A 17,314-nucleotide genomic window follows, 5' to 3' on the forward strand; every position below is an offset into this window, starting at 1 on the left:
ATTAGGTACTGGTGCTCTCGACAAAGTTTTATAAGTCCGTCCGTCTGTGTGTTATTAATGTTATTATATATTTTTGAGTTCATTTTCATCCAAATTGGTCCAGCGGATTAGCCGTGAAAAAAAAACAGACAGTCATTCTAATTTTCGTAATATTATAGTGGAGATTTTTGACACTGTTAATAATTTTTATTTTATTAATCGATCATATAAATAAATATATAAAATAAAATAATCGACCTACTATGTCGATAGTTATATAGTACTGTATGTACCAAACCAATAGTATGATTATTGAAATAGGTAGATACTTATATTGATAAGTTTCAATATATCGATAGTTTCGTTATCGACAGTATCACAACACTAGAGACGAAAGTACTTAATTATTTTGTAATTAATCTAACGAATGAAAATATAGGTATTGTTAGACTCATTTAATAGAAATAGGTAGATAATGCATTTAGCAGTAGCTATAATAGGTAATGAATTGGGTCGTTAAAAACAGTAGTGCTCATAAAAAAAGCGATGTAGGTATTTTTTTAATTACCCATACTGGTTTTATATTTGTTTGTTTTGCTAACAGGAGAATAGTTGCATAAATTATGGTTATATTATACCGAATCATGTTATGTTTCTTTGTTTTTTGTTTTTTCCTTCTTTTCATGGCAGTTCAAGATGAGGTCATTGCTATGAAAAAGAACCGAGACGGGTTCCGTTCAGAAGTATTACAAATGGAAGACGAATAAAACAAAAATAAACAATACAAATAGACGTTAATAGAATATAGCAATATTTTCCAACCAATAAAAGTATTTATTTATTTTAAGTTTTACTTTTGCAGCCCAAAATTTAGTTTCTGGTGAAAAAAAAAGATTTTTCATGTTAATTATTATTGAAACGCCATGTAGGTTTTGAACGCACACAACTTAAAATGTGTGACAAATCGTAATTATAAAAACAAATCTTGCTGAGCAAAATGTTTGATATTACTTAAAATACGTATTGGAAAAACTAAAAAGACTTATAAAAATAGTATTCTAAAATTCTTTACTGTATAAATAACTAAAAATTCATGTTTATTTAAACTTAAAAGTTGCACCAATTTTACTCACCAAAAAATGAGATTTTTACAAATAATACTGAGTTTATCTTTATGTTTGACCGCAATAACGGGAGATTATATTGTTTTTGAATCAAAATACTCAAGTTCACAAGTTTTTCGTGCGTTTGCTGATAGTTCAGTGCATGCTAGCATAGGTCTGTTGTCAGCTACATTATTTTTCACCCATGAAATATCAATAAGCAGATATGCTAGTGTGTGTAACATTATATTTTGTACAATACTGTCATCATTCATCGATATAGATCACGTTATGGAGGCAAAATCTATTTATCTAAAGGTAAGCTCTACCAAAGTTAACATTGAAGTTAAAAAAATATTGAAATGATGATAAAATAAGGGACTTTCCACGCAACGTACTAAGTTCATGGATAACAGACATATTATGCATCTTTTATCATAACACATCTTCCATCCGTCCCTCCCTCCATTCGTCCGTTCCTTTCTTTTGTCTTTCCTTTCCTTTTTTCTTCTTCATTTCTCTGATCAAAATACCTACCACAATAATACCATATGCGATCCAAATATCAAGCAACAATTATTTTTATTTATGCCCCTGCCATTAATTTATATTTTTGAACAATTATATACCCGAGCAATGTGAAAATAGGTAATTATTATGTTGAATCTGACGCCATCTATATTGTGTTTGGGGAACATAGCCTAAATAATAACTCACCGGCTCTGTGTGAACATGACTGTCTCTTAATTTTTTTCTTTTTTTTTCTTTTTTTTTATTTTTTTATTTTATAGCTTAACTAATAATCATGATGATATCATAAAAAAATAAATATGATAGATATAAATAACATGAGATATTTTGTAAATTTACAACAAGTAAATTAACATTTATTTTATTTTTCACAGGACATGCACAATTTGAAACGGGGAATCTTCCACTGTACAACATTTTGGCTCATCGTATCTTTGTTATTCATCTTATACAGTTATGTAGTTAAAAAACTAAATATTTACATACTTACTTTTATGATTATAATTGCATATACTAGTCACCATATTAGAGATGGGAACAGGCGAGGCCTATGGCTGTATCCTTTTGGGCATACGCCTCCAATAAGCAAGTTTATATACGTAGCTCTAATAGGCATTTTACCTAATATTTATGCGAAGATATTCACTTACATGGAAAATGGTTTTTACAGGCATAATGTCGTTAATGCTGGCTATAAAATGGTGGTTTAACATTAAAATATTGTAATAGATTTCTACAAGATCTTAGTGACACTGTACCAAATACTGAGGGGGATGATTTAGACTATGATTCTGAGTTGATATCAAGTGGAATTTTCCGTTGTAAAATTCATGTATTTTTTTGCTATTTTTAAATTACTTTCAATTCTATACTTTTGCGATGGAAAATTCCACTTGATATTAGCTCAGAATAATGAGCTGAATCATCCCCCTCAGTATTTGTTACGGTGTCACTAACATTACAGCCTATCTACTTGTACCTATGTACTTGTACAGGGTGTAAGTGACATCATAACAAATACTGAGGGGGATGATTCAGCTCATTATTCTGAGCTAATATCAAGTGGAATTTTCCATCGCAAAAGTATAGAATTGAAAATAATTCAAAAACTAAAAAAAATACATGGATTTTGCGACGGAAAATTCCACTTGATATCAACTCAGAATCATGGCCTGAATCAAGTTTTCCTTACGATGTCACTAACACCTTGTATGTAGTATTAATTTTTATTCTATGCTGGGAGTATAAACCATAGAAAGGCTGCTTATCTTCCCAGGCATGTCGTAAAAACCGACAGAAGTTGAAGACTTGTTTTGGGCGATAGGCTGACCCCTTGTCACCATAAGGTTCATCATATCCATCTTAGGACTTCGTATCAACAGTGGCTGCAAGTTGTCTTTGATTACTTGTGGCTCTGCCCACCCTATTAAGGATTACGGGTGTGTGTCTTGTCTGTTTCAATGCCTACTGCGATTTTGTGTCTTTTTAATTTTATATACGTATTTTTTAATTTTTAAATCGTTAATTATTTTTGTTAAAAAAAGGAAAGTAAATAAAACTCTTTTTCATGTATAAAGTGTACTTTTTTTAGATATAAAAAATATAAAACCTTAACCTAACCCGTTTTCTAAGATGTTCACTCAACTCTTTTAAATACAAAAATATTTATTCGTGAATGTTGCGTGTTATAAGATATTACAGTGTTGTCATCGGTCTCAGCACACGAATTTAAAATTATCATGCGGAAACGTTGTGCGTCGCTTCTCACGCAAACTCGAGCCAGGTGGGACTCCCCCTTTCTAAAAAGGTGGATGGAGCTTCTCACCCTATAATTTGTATTTATGATTGCCCGAATAATGTCCTACGTACACTAGTTTATAAGTTGTTTGTATACTAACATTCTATGGACTTTGTCCGAAATAAACGATTTTTTATTTATTTATAAAAACAAATTAAATCAACCTGAGAAGTCTCCATTCGACTCGGCGTCAACTGAGCATTTTGGTATTTCAAGTTGACATTTACGCCCTCGACTTGAGGACTTTACTCACTGGAGTCGAGTATGTCATACTGCCAACATAATAATACGAAAATAATAACGTCATGTCTCACTGGAGTTAACTCGAGTTTAGGTTGAGGCGTGTAAGAATATCGATTTTGAGCTGAGTTCGAGGAAGACCTTGAGGTCGTCTCAACTGAGGACGGAGTCCAGGAAGTAGATACGGGTGTAAGTGAGCGACTTTCCAGGGTACGTTCTATAAAAAAAATACGCGCTGTACAGTCATGAGCAATATCATGTACCCACTTTAGAACCCTGCCGCACTATCATATCTGACATTTAATGAGACCTACGGTTTGTGAGCATCAGAATGACTGCCCAAAATGACAGATCAGCTTTTAAACTTGTGTGTAGGCGAAATTACATTTCGGGGCCTTTTTGTGGAGATTCTAAATGTGGGTGGTCATTCAGACATCAGAATGACTGGCCATTTTTTAAATTAATTTTCTTATTTATTAATTAGGTAGAAAATATCTATACAAAGGTATTAAATAGTAGCTAAAAGGTATTGGATGTTAGTAATATTTTAAAGCTGATCTGTCATTTTGGGCAGTCATTCTGATGCTCACAAAAAAGTTAATGTGACATGGTTTCAAAGTGTATACATATTAGTACTCGTGACCGTACAGAGTTGTCTTCGCCTTCTAATCTCATGGATAACACGTATCCATCTTTTACTTTTGTTTTTGGGTAAGTATACCTTTTTTTTACCTTTGATGGATTTGCTCTTGGCCCAGACTTGCCCGCATGGAGCTCGCCCAGAAGGTGCCTGTTCACTCTGGCCTTGAAAGCACCCGGGTTATGCATTGGGAAATACAGAAGACGGCAGAGAGTTCCACTCCTAAGCAGTGCGCATAATGAAGGACAATGCTAAGCGCTTTGTGTGAAACTCTCAATTAGTAATTCTATTTTATTTAACTAAACAGCTGGGCGATCATCTAACTCAATTTCTTTCCTGACAAATAGAAATTCTATTCTCTGATTGGCTGAAATATGAAAACATATAGGAGAGTTGTCAATTCAACCAATCAAATTCAAAGGAATTCTGAAAGTGATTGAAATTGAAGATGGCTGATCGCTACGCTGGTCGCCCGCGAATCAGTTTATAATCATAGATTTGGCTCGTATGTTCTTTTTAATGTACTTATTCGTATTTTTTGTTTATTATTTTTTTTCTTTTGTGAAGTTTCAACAAAGTCTGTTATTGTTATTTTTATATTATATATATTTTTAATGTTTGAGGAGTGACAAACATCGTTTGTTTTTGTTAAATTCTCTTCTGTTGCATGCGGTGCTCACCTGTAATTAGTTACGCAATTAGTTTTAAGTTTTTTGAAATGTAATTTATACATGAATTATTGTAGTAACTGTTGGTGTGCCTAATAAAATAAAAATTAAAAAAAATCGTTGGGGGGGGGGGGGGGTTTAGGGGTGGTGGTCACGGCCCCCATGCTCCCACCCCAGATGCATGGGATCCGCCCATGCACCCTGTATTGCTTTTGGAGAACGTAGCCTGGAAGGCCCCTCATTGCTGTATAGTACACCAGCTTATTCCCCAGGCCACACGACACCCTCAATCCAGTCCAGGTAGCTTGACACTCTAGTGTAGATTGAAGGCTGGCCACTCCTCGCGCACTCGCCACCGAACGACGTGATGCCAATGATGTAGAAAATACACTGGTTGTCTTTGGACGCCACTTGCAGCGGAGACCCGGAGTCACCCTGGAAGTGAGGTAAACATTTTTATAAAACATTAAACATTTTTACCACAATTATTGCAATAAATTTTCATTTCATTTCATATCATTTCATTTCATATCATTTCATTTCATTTCATTTCATTGTAGATTTGCCGCAGATGGCATTAACTACTTGGCCGGAACATGATGGTACCCTCTCTTCTTCTATCGTGTGGGTTGTGAGGTGAATTACCAACCCCATCAACCCTGGTCTCAGGGTTACTATTGAAAATATTTTTCCTCTCAGACGACGCCCTGAGCCGAAGTTCGCGCCCAACTGGGCATCCTCATGCCTGTTGTCTTAAACGTTGTACTGGGTGAGAGCCTTCAGCGCTCCCCATTTGTCCGGCCAAGTAGTTAATGCCATCTGCGGCAAATCTACAAACAGTCACGTCAAAAAAAATATCCCCTTCTCACGTTGTCTCCGTTTAACCGACGAGATGTTGAGGTACGTACCTGACATGTATCCTTCCCCCCTCGGAGTTCTCCGGCGCACAACTGCGTCGGCCGGAAGCCAGCCCAGTTGCGGTTGGTGGGCAGAAGAGTACCGCAATAGTCGTTCTCAAGTAGAGAGAGGGAGACTTTCTGCAGGTCTTTCGAAGTCGTTTTGGTGCCTGGAAATTAGAAAATACACTCATTGGTGCAAGTCCGGTACTGGAGAAGCAACATTCCTTGTTTGAGAACCAAGCCGGCGAACCCAATTGTTGACAATTGCAACATAAAAATACCTTTTAAAAAGAAAGGTTATATAAAATATTCATTCTTTACTATTTTTAAATTAATTTTCTATCCATCGAACTTCTCTTATTGTCGGACGTGTTTGTAACGTTTGTAATTATCTACTTAAACCGAATTATATACGAAGTGGCAAAATAATCAGCGTTTCCTTTAATACAGTTTGCGAGTGGTGAAATAATCCACACACATTTCCACACACATTTTAACACCAATAGTTTCCAACTACACTTAGTCAAATTAGTTACTTTTTACTAAACGTCAAAACACGAAATTATAATGGAATCTGTAAAGAACACTGTAACGTCATAGCCAAACGTGATAAAATGTCGGACTTATTATTACGTTTTACTTAAAATATTTTTCGTTAGATCTGTCTTTATTTAGTACCTAATTTGAATTCCATTATTATCTTTCACTTATGACACTACCTAATTTCTCCGGCCAAATAGTTACTGCTGTCTGAGGCAAACCTACACTCGCATAACATAAAAAAGCCGTGGTACTCATAATACTTAACCTTAATTGTATAAGTTATTTACGCCGTAATTGTCATCTTATATATTAATAGATACAATATCGTAACCTTCTAAATGTAAAAATGTTTTTATGTATGTGATGTGGCTTTACTTCAAGTAAATAAATAGACATAGCCGTGGTACTCATTGACATAGCCGTGGTACTCATTGACATAGCCGTGGTGGTATTCATTGACATAGCTGTGCCATAGGGCGCCGAACTCACGCGTGTCGTTGACCCCCCAGCCGGTGGCGATGCCTCGGTCGAAGGCTCCGAACCCTGGTTGGGTCCACAAGCACGCTGGTCGGATGTTGGCTTCGAAGTCCACGTCAGTCGCCAACTCCAGTAGCGCTATATCGTTGTACCGCTTCGGAGGCTGGTACTCAGGGTGTTTGTGGATCCGCTTTATGGGGACCTGGGAACAGTGAGAAATTTTGGGAACATTCTCGCGCCGCGAATTATATACATATTATATAAAAAAATTGTTAAAAAAGTAGTTTTTTATTATATTATATATATATATATATTATTATTTTTTATTTTATTTTATATTATTATTTTTGTTTTTTATTTTATTTTATTATTATTTATTTATACTGAGCGCTTTGACCAATAGACGATTCGAATGCTATCTACGTAGATGGACGTCAAACGGCTATTAGGGTGAGGTAAACCTAGCTCACATTTACCAATCCGCAGTGGGCCCGCGTGATGGTTTAAGGCCCGATCTCCCTATCCATCCATAGGGAAGGCCCGTGCCCCAGCAGTGGGGACGTTAATGGGCTGATGACGAAACCTAGCTCAGCTGCTGGTGGGGAGCGAAGAGTTGCCGGTCTATACGTATGCCATTGGGTCGGAGTCCATAGTTTGGGCACAGATCATATAATACTACCTGCTGATAAGAGTAACCTACATCAACGGGGTTGGCGCGGTCGTCGACCGTGGGGTCAATGTTCTGGTCCGCCAGCCGCACCACCACCGGCTCGGGGTTCTGCTGGCGAGGATCCCTGATGCAGTGGCCGGCTGTCAGCACGAACCGCGGGCTGATCAGGCTGCCGCCGCAGTTGAACTGGTAGGATTCATCATTTGACCACCCAATTGCTGCCTGAAAGAAGAAAGTCAAATCACATAACACGAAAATAAATTATTATTATTAATTAATTAATAATTTACATTATTATTATCATTGTTTTAAGTTTACGCGGTTATTATCATAAAAAAAATATGAAAAATTATGGATCTACCTACTCCACTCCAATCTCATCAGTCATCCCGTGATCATGGCACTTGCAACAGTGTCGAAATATCGGGAGTCTCATATCCCCATTTAAACGCGGTAAGAACCCGTTATTATGTGTTTTAATTATTATTATCATTGTATGTCTTTTTCATATCTCGGGGTATGGAGGCCCGGACTTTTGGAAGGCGTGCCTGGGGCTGAAGCCAACACGTAGAGGCCCCTTAAGACAGTATTATTATTATTATTTTTAATAATAATAATTTACATTATTATTATTATTTCTTTTCAATGTACCATTTCTTTATTATTATCTATGATTTTTTTTAAGTATATTTGTACGCCTGCATGCACGCCGAACACATCACAACATTGTTATTTGAATAATTGTAACACCTTTTTATATTTTATTTGTTCTCGCAAATAAATTGATTTGATTGATTGATTGACAAGTTCTCGACTATATCCAAATTGTGGTCGTTAGAGGTACATCCATCGCAAGATGAACTAAGTACCCACGCCTCACCGAGCTTTCTGTTAGACCAACGTGATAGGTGAGCCGTATCGCCGTCTATAATGGTTGACTCAACTGTGTTAGTGAAAACTGCATTTAACATAGGTACCACTAAAGATTATTTTGACTATAAATGTAATATAATAATTAATTGATATATTTATTTAATCACGTTGACATTCCGTAATATTGACATTGAATGTTATCAATTTAAATAAATTGTAATATTGTATATTAATTTCTTTGACATTATTTTGTTAATTATGTCGTTCATTGTAATAATTATTGTAATAATTTATGATTATCTCATTTCTTCATTTCTCATTTAGTCATTGGCTATTTTCAAATCTAAATTGCACTATTATTTCTTGGCTAAATCATCGTCTTGCAACTAATATTCTATTTTTACTTATATGTATCATTGTATGTATATATTTATAGTGATATATATATATATATATATATATTTTTTATTTATTTATTTTTTCTTTCTCTTATTTTATTTTACTTTTTTGCGCGCTACACTGCAGCTGTACAAGTGTACTATAATATCCTGTGCCGAAGGTTGTCTGGAAGAGATCGCTCTTAGCGATAAGGCCGCCTTTGCCCACCTTAGAATAAGTTTATCCTGTAAATGTTTTGTGAATTTGTGTGCAATAAAGTGTTTTATTATTATTATTATTATTTCTTGTAAGTTTTTGCCGCGTCTGAAGATCTCACCATGTGAGGAAACTCTCCCAGGCTAGCCTTCTCCCCGCCCACGATGAGCTCGACCCTGGTGTAGTCGCACTTGCTCGCTGATATGGACAGTGTCTCCGGGTCTGGCAGCAGCGGGATGAAGTCCACTTTCTCCACGACTCCTCGGCTGTATTCTGAGCATTCTGGGGGAGAGAGATTACCACAGAATAAGGAATAATACTACGTATAGAACGGCAACTCTCCGCTCCCCACCAGCGGCTGAGCTAGGTTTACCTCACCCCCCTCGAAAATAGTTTAGACTTGAATCGTATGGCGTCAGACGTCACACACACAGATGTGCGTGTACGATAACGTCAATGTGTGGTGTCTGTGTAAAACGAGGTGTTTTGTATGAAGTGTCCGGGGTGTGGTAAGTACCTACTACTTACTTCGCTCGCTAACTCGTTTTCTATTCGCGTTATTTGACTGGCCGCTGGTGCCCGGTTGGTTACCCCAGACAGGTCGGCTGGAATATAAGCATTACAAGGATAATATTATAATTGTTAAAACACATAATAACGGGTTCTTACCGCGTTTAAATGGCGATATGAGACTCCCGATATTTCGACACTGTTGCAAGTTGCATTATGTGTTTTAATTATGATAAAAACCGCGTAAACTTAAAACAATGTATTATAATTGTTGTTGGAAAGAGAGGAAGGGGAAGACCAAGAAGAGTTTACATGGAACAGATTAAAGAGAAGACGAACGTCGTGTCTGGCGCCCCATACACCTACAATAATATTGTACAATCCTTTAATTGTGCAATAATATTGAATGACCCCTTTGATTCCAAACGTTCAATAAATTCTCTCAATAAAATTGACAAACCAGTCTGAACAATATTTTATAAATGCCAAAAAAAAAAAACATCACATGATTAATGGACGGCCCCCTATCACTTTGGTCTAACAGATAGCTCGGTGAGGTGTGGGTACTTAGTTCATCTTGTCTTCTTCTGTCGTGTGGGCTGAGAGGTAGCACCAACCACATCAACCCTGGTGGAGGGTTACTATTGAGCCGCCAAAGGCCCCTGACATAGCTCATAGAACGACTACATACTTACATCTGTAAGTAGTAACCGGGACCAAAGGCTTAACGTGCCTTCCGACGGATCATCTTACTTTCGGACAATCAGGTGATCAGCCTGTAATGTCCTAACCAAACTAGGGATCACAAAGTGATTTTTGTGAAACCCCACTGGGATTCGAACCCGGGACCTCCGAATCGTGAGCCCAGCGCTCAACCACTGGACCACAGAGGTCGTTGTTCATGCTGTTGGAGTTAATGTTGTGATAGATATAAAAAAGACGGTATGGTAAAATCCTTACTCGTTATCGACAGCAGGTCGCGAGGTCTGCGTCTGCAGGATGGAGCCTTCGTCGCGGCAGCAGACCAGGGCACTGTCGAAGGTGTACGCGCAGAATGTAGGCCGGATACCGTTCTGCCTGAGGATGATCAAACAAGTTCCAAGCTCCAAGTTATAACATCATCATCATCAATTTAAGAGCCACGCTCTTGTCGGTGCAGCATTTTCTATGCTACTTTATTGGGAAAAATATGGCAGTGGTTTCCGTCTTTCCTTCCGCCCCGCAGTACTCTGTCTGACGCAAGTGGGATGGCACCCAGAGTAGTCTATTACAAAGCCATACTAGGACTCCTGTCCTCCGCCTCTGAATAGTACTAACAACAAGTAACTAGTAAGTTATAACAGGGGGGTTAAAGTGGCCACATTGAAGCAATTCATCTAAGAAAGCAATGTTGCAATTTGACATTTGCGTGTATAAAAGTAAGTGCATAATGTTTGATGAATGTGGAGGAAGCAAGAGAAGTATGTTAGGATCGAAGCAAATGGAATTCCATAGTCTCTGCTTACCCCGGTGGGAAATAGGCGTGAGTTGATGTATGTACTTATGTGTATTTCCCGATGAATTTGTGTCATAGGAAATTGCTGAACGACTCACGATCCACTAGTTAATATAAATACTGTTTTGTATGCGTAAAAAAATAGGAATAGTAGGTAAGTAAGTATTTTCACTTTCAGTACAAATATTGAACATAATTGAGTTCGTTACGAAATATTGGCTCCGATTCCTGCAGACACCTCCTAATTTTACTTTAAGTTATACCTGTCATTTTCTTATCCGCCGAAAAGGAAAGGGACGGATGATTGACAGCTCTTAATTTAACACTTTCAAGGACAGAACGTCTAATGACGTTCTGATTCCAAAGTGTCATAATATTACCTATTATGAACCATCCATCACCCATGATCTCTGTCCGTGAAAGGGTTAAGGAAGAATGAGTAAATGAATGAATAACCCGGGCGAATCAAAAAGGTATCTCGCTGGTATGCAAACCGCTGCGCAAAGATGCGCGTGTACGATAACTTCAATGTGTAAGTGTCTGTGAAAACGAGGTTGTTTGTATGAAGTGTCCGGGGTGTGGTTTGAGAGCAATTTTGCACTTCGATAAAATAAATAAATCAACTCACTGGAAGTCAGTCTGCGCGGACTGACAGCTCTCTGCGCGTACGCACCTCCCCACACTATTGGTGTACCCATCTATGCAGGAGTCGCCCTCTGTTGATGAAGTAAAACATAATTTACATACATAAAGAGGCTATTTATACGTCCCACTGCTGGGCACAGGCGTCCCCTCAATCAACCGGAGGGAGTATGGAGCATACTCCACCACGCTGCGCCACTGCGGGTTGGTGGAGGTGTTTTTACGCCTAATAGCCGGGACTAACGGCTTACTTTTTCAGACAATCAGGTGATTCAAGCCTGTAAAATCCTTACCGAACAAAAGACAGTCTTACAAAGTGATTTCGACAATGTTCCCACCGGGAATCGAACCCTATCTTCACGGTGAACTATGGTACCTACTCATCATCTCCCTAGCATTATCCCGTTTTTCACAGGATCCGCTTACCTAACCTGAAGATTTGACAGGTCCGGTATTTTACAGAAGCGACTGCAGTCTGACCTTCCAACCCGCGAAGGGAAAACCAGCCCAATACAGGTTAGGTCACATACCTCCGAAAATGCATTTCTCGGTAATGTGGGTTTCCTCACGATGTTTTCCTTCACCGCTGAACACGTGATAATCATTTATGATCCAAACATGAATTCGAAAACAAATTCGACAGTCATTGGTTTAGGCCTGTGCTGGATTCGAATCTGCGACCTCAAAGTGAGAGGCAAGCGTTCTACCAACTGGGTTACCACGGCTTCTACTGCTGTTTTTAACTATGGTACCTACTGAATAAGGATGTTTTTGAATTTAAAAAGGTTTTACCTGATTTTTGTGAAACCACGGAGGTTGCAAGCAGGAAAAATGGCACGAAATATGCTATCATTTTGAGGTTAGACCGGTACCATAAATATTTAATTTAACGATGTATTTAATTGGCGAGGTATTTAAGATATCACTCGGCGATTTATTGACCTCATATTAAAGACCTTATTGGTTGCTGGGGTCTGAAAAAAAGAAAATTGTGAATATTAATATTTAACATTAAAGTTATAAAAAAACAAAGATGGTGGATCATGTTTTGTATTTTGAATGTTATTAGTTTTTTTTTAATTAATAGTTTCGGGTTTGACCACAATCTCCAATAATATAGGTGCAGTCATGAGCAATATAATGTACCCACTTTAGGACTCTGTCGCACTAACATATTTCACATTTAGTGAGAGTTACAGTTCAATTTGTCTAAAAAGTTAATGTGACATGGTACCAAAGTGTATACTATACATATTACCTAATGCTCGTAACCGTACAACTACCGTAGATTGAACAACAGCGCATTGAAGGACGTTCCCAAAAACACGAAACGTTTTTCTTGTTTTTTTTTTATCCCGGAAACCGGCCCCTAAGGGGATGAAAAATCTTGTGGCTACTTAGGGCCGAACGCGTCAAGTTAGTCTATAAATAGGACAGTCTGGGCAATGAACCTTGGATGGTGCTTGATGTTATCCTATTTATAGTCCCTGGCCTTGCCGGACGATTCCTGCACATCTCCGCCTTCCAACTCGCGAAGAGAAACCAGCCCAATACAGGTCAGGTCACATACATCCGAAAATGCATTTCTCGGGAATGTGGGTTTCCTCACGATGTTATCCTTCACCGCTGACGTGATAATCATTTATGATCCAAACATGACTTCGAAAACAAATTCGACAATCATTGGTTTAGGCCTGTGCTGGATTCGAACCTGCGACCTCAAAGTGAGAGGCAAGCGTTCTAACAACTGGGCTACCACGGTTCTTACTCTTCACATTGAGTTTTTAACCAAAATAAAATATATATTCTAACACACAAATACATAAACGTAAATATAAATCAATAATCCTGTATAACCTACCTGAAAAACGCTGTATTATCACTAAATACAAATCTTATAGTAGAAAATAAAGAAAACTATATAAAATAAATCACTAATTCACTGAAAATAACCTTAAATAATATTATAATTGTTATTTCCAATGTACGTGTTTCGTTTATAACTTGTTGAGGATAACTAAAGCCAAATACATACGTTATTAAAACCGGATTGCTTGTTGTTAAGATTCCTCACACATAGGTACGTAGGCACTTATAACGTTCGTTAAATATATCTATAAGTAGGTAGTTATTTTGCATATCGGTGTCTTAAAGTGAAAACCGCGTAAGTCTTTTTGAAAAAATAAAATTCTTTTAAATGTGATTTTCTTTCAAATAATTTCATTCTGGTTAAAAATTGAGACTTCCTAGGTCGAAGATAAATTATGAAATTCTAATTACTCAATAAAGACAGATCTAAAGGTGACAAAAAACGGTTTTTTCTTCTATTAAACTTATTTATAAATTTTAATCAGGAAAAACGTAGGTAAGTATAAGGCCGGTCACATACATTCGGAATTCCGTTTCGGAATTTCGATTCGAAATATCGATTCGTAATATCGAACGCATTAAATCCATACAACATCTATGAATCAACCACATACTTACAGTTTTTTTCCGTTCGAAATTTAATCTGATTGGGAATTCCGTATGATGGCCTATGCATGGCCCAGTAACGGCGACGTATTTTTTTTTCCTTGATAGGTATAGCAACAGTGCTATCGCGATAAGAAAATCGTCGTCCATAATGCCAAATGTCTGAACTCAAGTTCTAGCGTCGCTCAACTGAGCCTTGTTATTCCGAACGGAAATAAACGTATGTGTGTGATATATTAACGGAATCCCGAAACAGTATTTCGAATCGAAATTCCGAAACGGAATTCCGAATGTACGAGTATGTGACCGGCCTTAAGATTCCCCACACATAGGTAGGTAGGCACTTTTAACGTGCGTTAAATATATCTATAGGTAGTTATTTTGCATATCGGTGTCTTAAAGTGAAAACCGCGTAAGTCTTTTTGAAAAAATAAAATTCTTTTAAATGTGATTTTCTTTCAAATAATATCATTCTGGTTAAAAATTGAGACTTCCTAGGTCAAAGATAAATTATTAAATTCTAATTACTCAATAAAGACAGATCTAAAGGTGACAAAAAACGGTTTTTTCTTCTATTAAACTTATTTATAAATTTTAATCAGGAAAAACGTAGGTAATTATAAGTCCGACATTTTGTCACGTTTTTCTATGACGTCACAGTGTGCTTTTTCATACAAATTCCATAGTAATTTCGTGTTTTGACGTTTAGTAAAAAGTAACTGATTTGACTAGTTGGGGCTTTTTGGCGGGAGACGGGAACGGGACAGTTGCTTTCTTCATTGAATAATCTAAATAATTAATACGAAGTGGTGTTTTGTGGTTAATGATCGCATTAAGTTAGTCGGAAGATATTCGCGAGTGTTATTATATTGGAGTATTCAATGAACAAAGTGTATCTGCCTATTTTCGCTTCGTGTCAGGAAGCCGCTTCATAACTCAAAAGTTTATGCGGACTTTTGAGTTAATTCGTTTGGGGTTCGGAGTAGGAGTCTACTCCGAGGGTGGGGGCTTAGGTTTCATTATCATCACCTTTCATCATTTCATTAATCATCAAGAAAAAAAATACGTCAGACATGGCTGTATGGGCATAGTTCCCTTTGCCTTACCCTTCGGGGAAAACCAAAACAAAAAAAAAATTGACTAGTTGGAAACTAGACTATTTGAAAAATACAACAACAGGGATTTTTCCGGGAACGAAACATTGTAACTAATGAGACTGAATACAGAAGAGTTAAAAAATAGGTGTAAAAAAAGTTGCGCTGTCTACTCCAGAAGTAACAATAACGTGTACTTTTAATTGAAAAACATTGAAGAATAAAAATTGAAATCAAAAAATAAAATCCAAAAAGATATGATTCCGGCCAGGATCGAACTGGCGGCCTTCTGCGTGTAAAGCAGATGTGATAACCACTACACCACGGAACCAGGTGATAGTTACTGTGAAATTGTCGTATTGTATCTCCTGTGCCGCAAATAGATAGAAAATGTACTTTGCTCGTAAAATAATTGTAGGCGTTATATTTGCAATTTGCCAATTTTATTATAAACATAGAAAATAAACGAAAAAAGAGAAAAAGTTTTAAAAGGACGGAAGGGGCAAGTCACAGGGACTGTAACCTGGAACCTGACAGAGGGCAGCAGTAACTGTCAGGTCTATTCAGAGGCGGAGGACAGGAGTCCTAGTATGGCTTTGTAATAAGACTACTCTGGGCGCCATCCTACTTGCGTCAGACAGAGTACTGCGGGCGGAAGGCAAGAGGGAAACCACTGCCCTATTTTTCCCTAAAAAAGTAGCATGGAAAATGCTGCACCGACAAGAGCGTGGCTCTTAAATTGATGATGATGAATAAAAGAAATATATTTTAGACAAAAACTAATTTAAGGCTTGCATTTTATAACTTCACAATATGTGTACTGTTGGTATACCTATCTAAATAAATAAATAAGAAGTTTTATTTTATGGTAACAAGAAAATAGTTGAGTTCAACCTAAGTATTATAAGGGTTCTATGTCCTATACGTAACGTCCTTAGTTCAATGGCTTCTAACATCGCGTGAGGACTTGGCTGGAGGCTTTTGGTTGGTAATACATTAAATATAAGTATCTATTATGTATAATTTAACCCCTTGGCATACTATCTACCTTTGACTAATACTTTCATATTTTTCGTAATCCCTTAATTCATATATTTTCTTCATAATTACGTATATATTTGCTTATTTATTGTAAGTAAGTCCCGACACTTTTTTGTTGGCACGATAGTTCAAAGTAGTTATAAGCGTAACTTTGGTACTGGCAGAATATCAGTGTTGGGGAGCGCTGAAGGCTCTCACCCGGTACAACGTTATCGCTATCGACCCACTAGGGTCGATTAATTCTTTCAAATATTTTTCCTCTCAGACGACGCCCTGAGCCGAGGTTCGCGCTCAACTGGGCACCCTCAGGCGTGTTGTCTTAAACGTTGTACCGGGTGAGTGCCTTCCGCGCTCCCCATTTGTTCGGCCAAGTAGTTAACGGCAGCCATCTGCGGTCACGTCAAAAAAAAGGTCGTTGGCATCCAACAGACCTACCCAACCCCACAGAAATATTTTTGTAATAATGAATGTGATGACTCAAAAGAACCTGTCATGGGTTACGAGAAAATTACAGACGTATATAGCGGGGCGAAAATAAAATAAATTGACCACAGGTTCAGTTATTTTTAGACTTAACTATAATTATGACGTCACTTGACGTTAGTGTGTCGTGTTGACGTCAGAGGTGCAAAGGTGACGACCTGGTCGATTATACAGGGTGTTAGTGACCGCAACGAGTACTGACAGTTTACATGAAGAGCTTACATGGAACAGATTAAAGAAAAGGTTAACGTCGTGTCTTATAGGGAAGTCAAGGAATTGGCCTTTGATAGACTGGAATGGAAAATGCTACACCGACAAGAGCGTGGCTCTTAAGTGATGATGATTATACGTAAAAGAGGAGCTCGGTGGCGCAGCGGTTAACGCGCTTGGTCTGCGATTGTTGAAGTTAAGCAACTTTCGCAAAGGCCAGTCATAGGATGGGTGACCACAAAAAAAAAAGTTTTCATCTCGAGCTCCTCCGTGCTTCGGAAGGCACGTTAAGACGTTGGTCCCGGCTGCATTAGCAGTCGTTATTAACCATCAATCCGCACTGGGCCCG

At 37.6% G+C, this 17,314-nt stretch overlaps 2 protein-coding genes and 1 non-coding gene across 3 annotated transcripts; 1 reads left to right on the forward strand and 2 right to left on the reverse strand.

The window, feature by feature from the left end:
• The first annotated feature begins 924 nt into the window (after positions 1-924).
• Positions 925-3,189, forward strand: LOC126379604 (transmembrane protein 267). The gene is made up of 2 exons (XM_050028424.1): positions 925-1,400; positions 1,988-3,189. Exons 1-2 carry the CDS (start codon positions 1,119-1,121, stop codon positions 2,321-2,323), a joined length of 618 nt encoding a protein of 205 aa, XP_049884381.1. The 5' UTR covers positions 925-1,118; the 3' UTR covers positions 2,324-3,189.
• On the reverse strand, positions 3,175-13,666 carry LOC126379522 (venom protease-like). Its single transcript, XM_050028311.1, has 10 exons — positions 13,524-13,666; positions 12,455-12,636; positions 11,649-11,736; positions 10,486-10,602; positions 9,544-9,620; positions 9,137-9,297; positions 7,579-7,770; positions 6,891-7,080; positions 5,868-6,025; positions 3,175-5,394 (listed from the first exon to the last, which is right to left on the reverse strand). The coding sequence occupies exons 2-10, from the start codon at positions 12,513-12,515 to the stop codon at positions 5,221-5,223; spliced, it is 1,218 nt and encodes a 405-aa protein (XP_049884268.1). The 5' UTR covers positions 12,516-12,636; positions 13,524-13,666; the 3' UTR covers positions 3,175-5,220.
• A 1,823-nt stretch (positions 13,667-15,489) lies between these two features.
• Trnav-uac (transfer RNA valine (anticodon UAC)) lies at positions 15,490-15,562 on the reverse strand. Its single transcript has one exon. It is a non-coding gene; the product is annotated as a tRNA-Val (tRNA).
• Between the last annotated feature and the right edge of the window lie 1,752 nt (positions 15,563-17,314).

Source organism: Pectinophora gossypiella, chromosome 29, assembly GCF_024362695.1.
Source record: "Pectinophora gossypiella chromosome 29, ilPecGoss1.1, whole genome shotgun sequence".
In the NCBI taxonomy this organism is placed as follows: domain Eukaryota; kingdom Metazoa; phylum Arthropoda; class Insecta; order Lepidoptera; family Gelechiidae; genus Pectinophora; species Pectinophora gossypiella.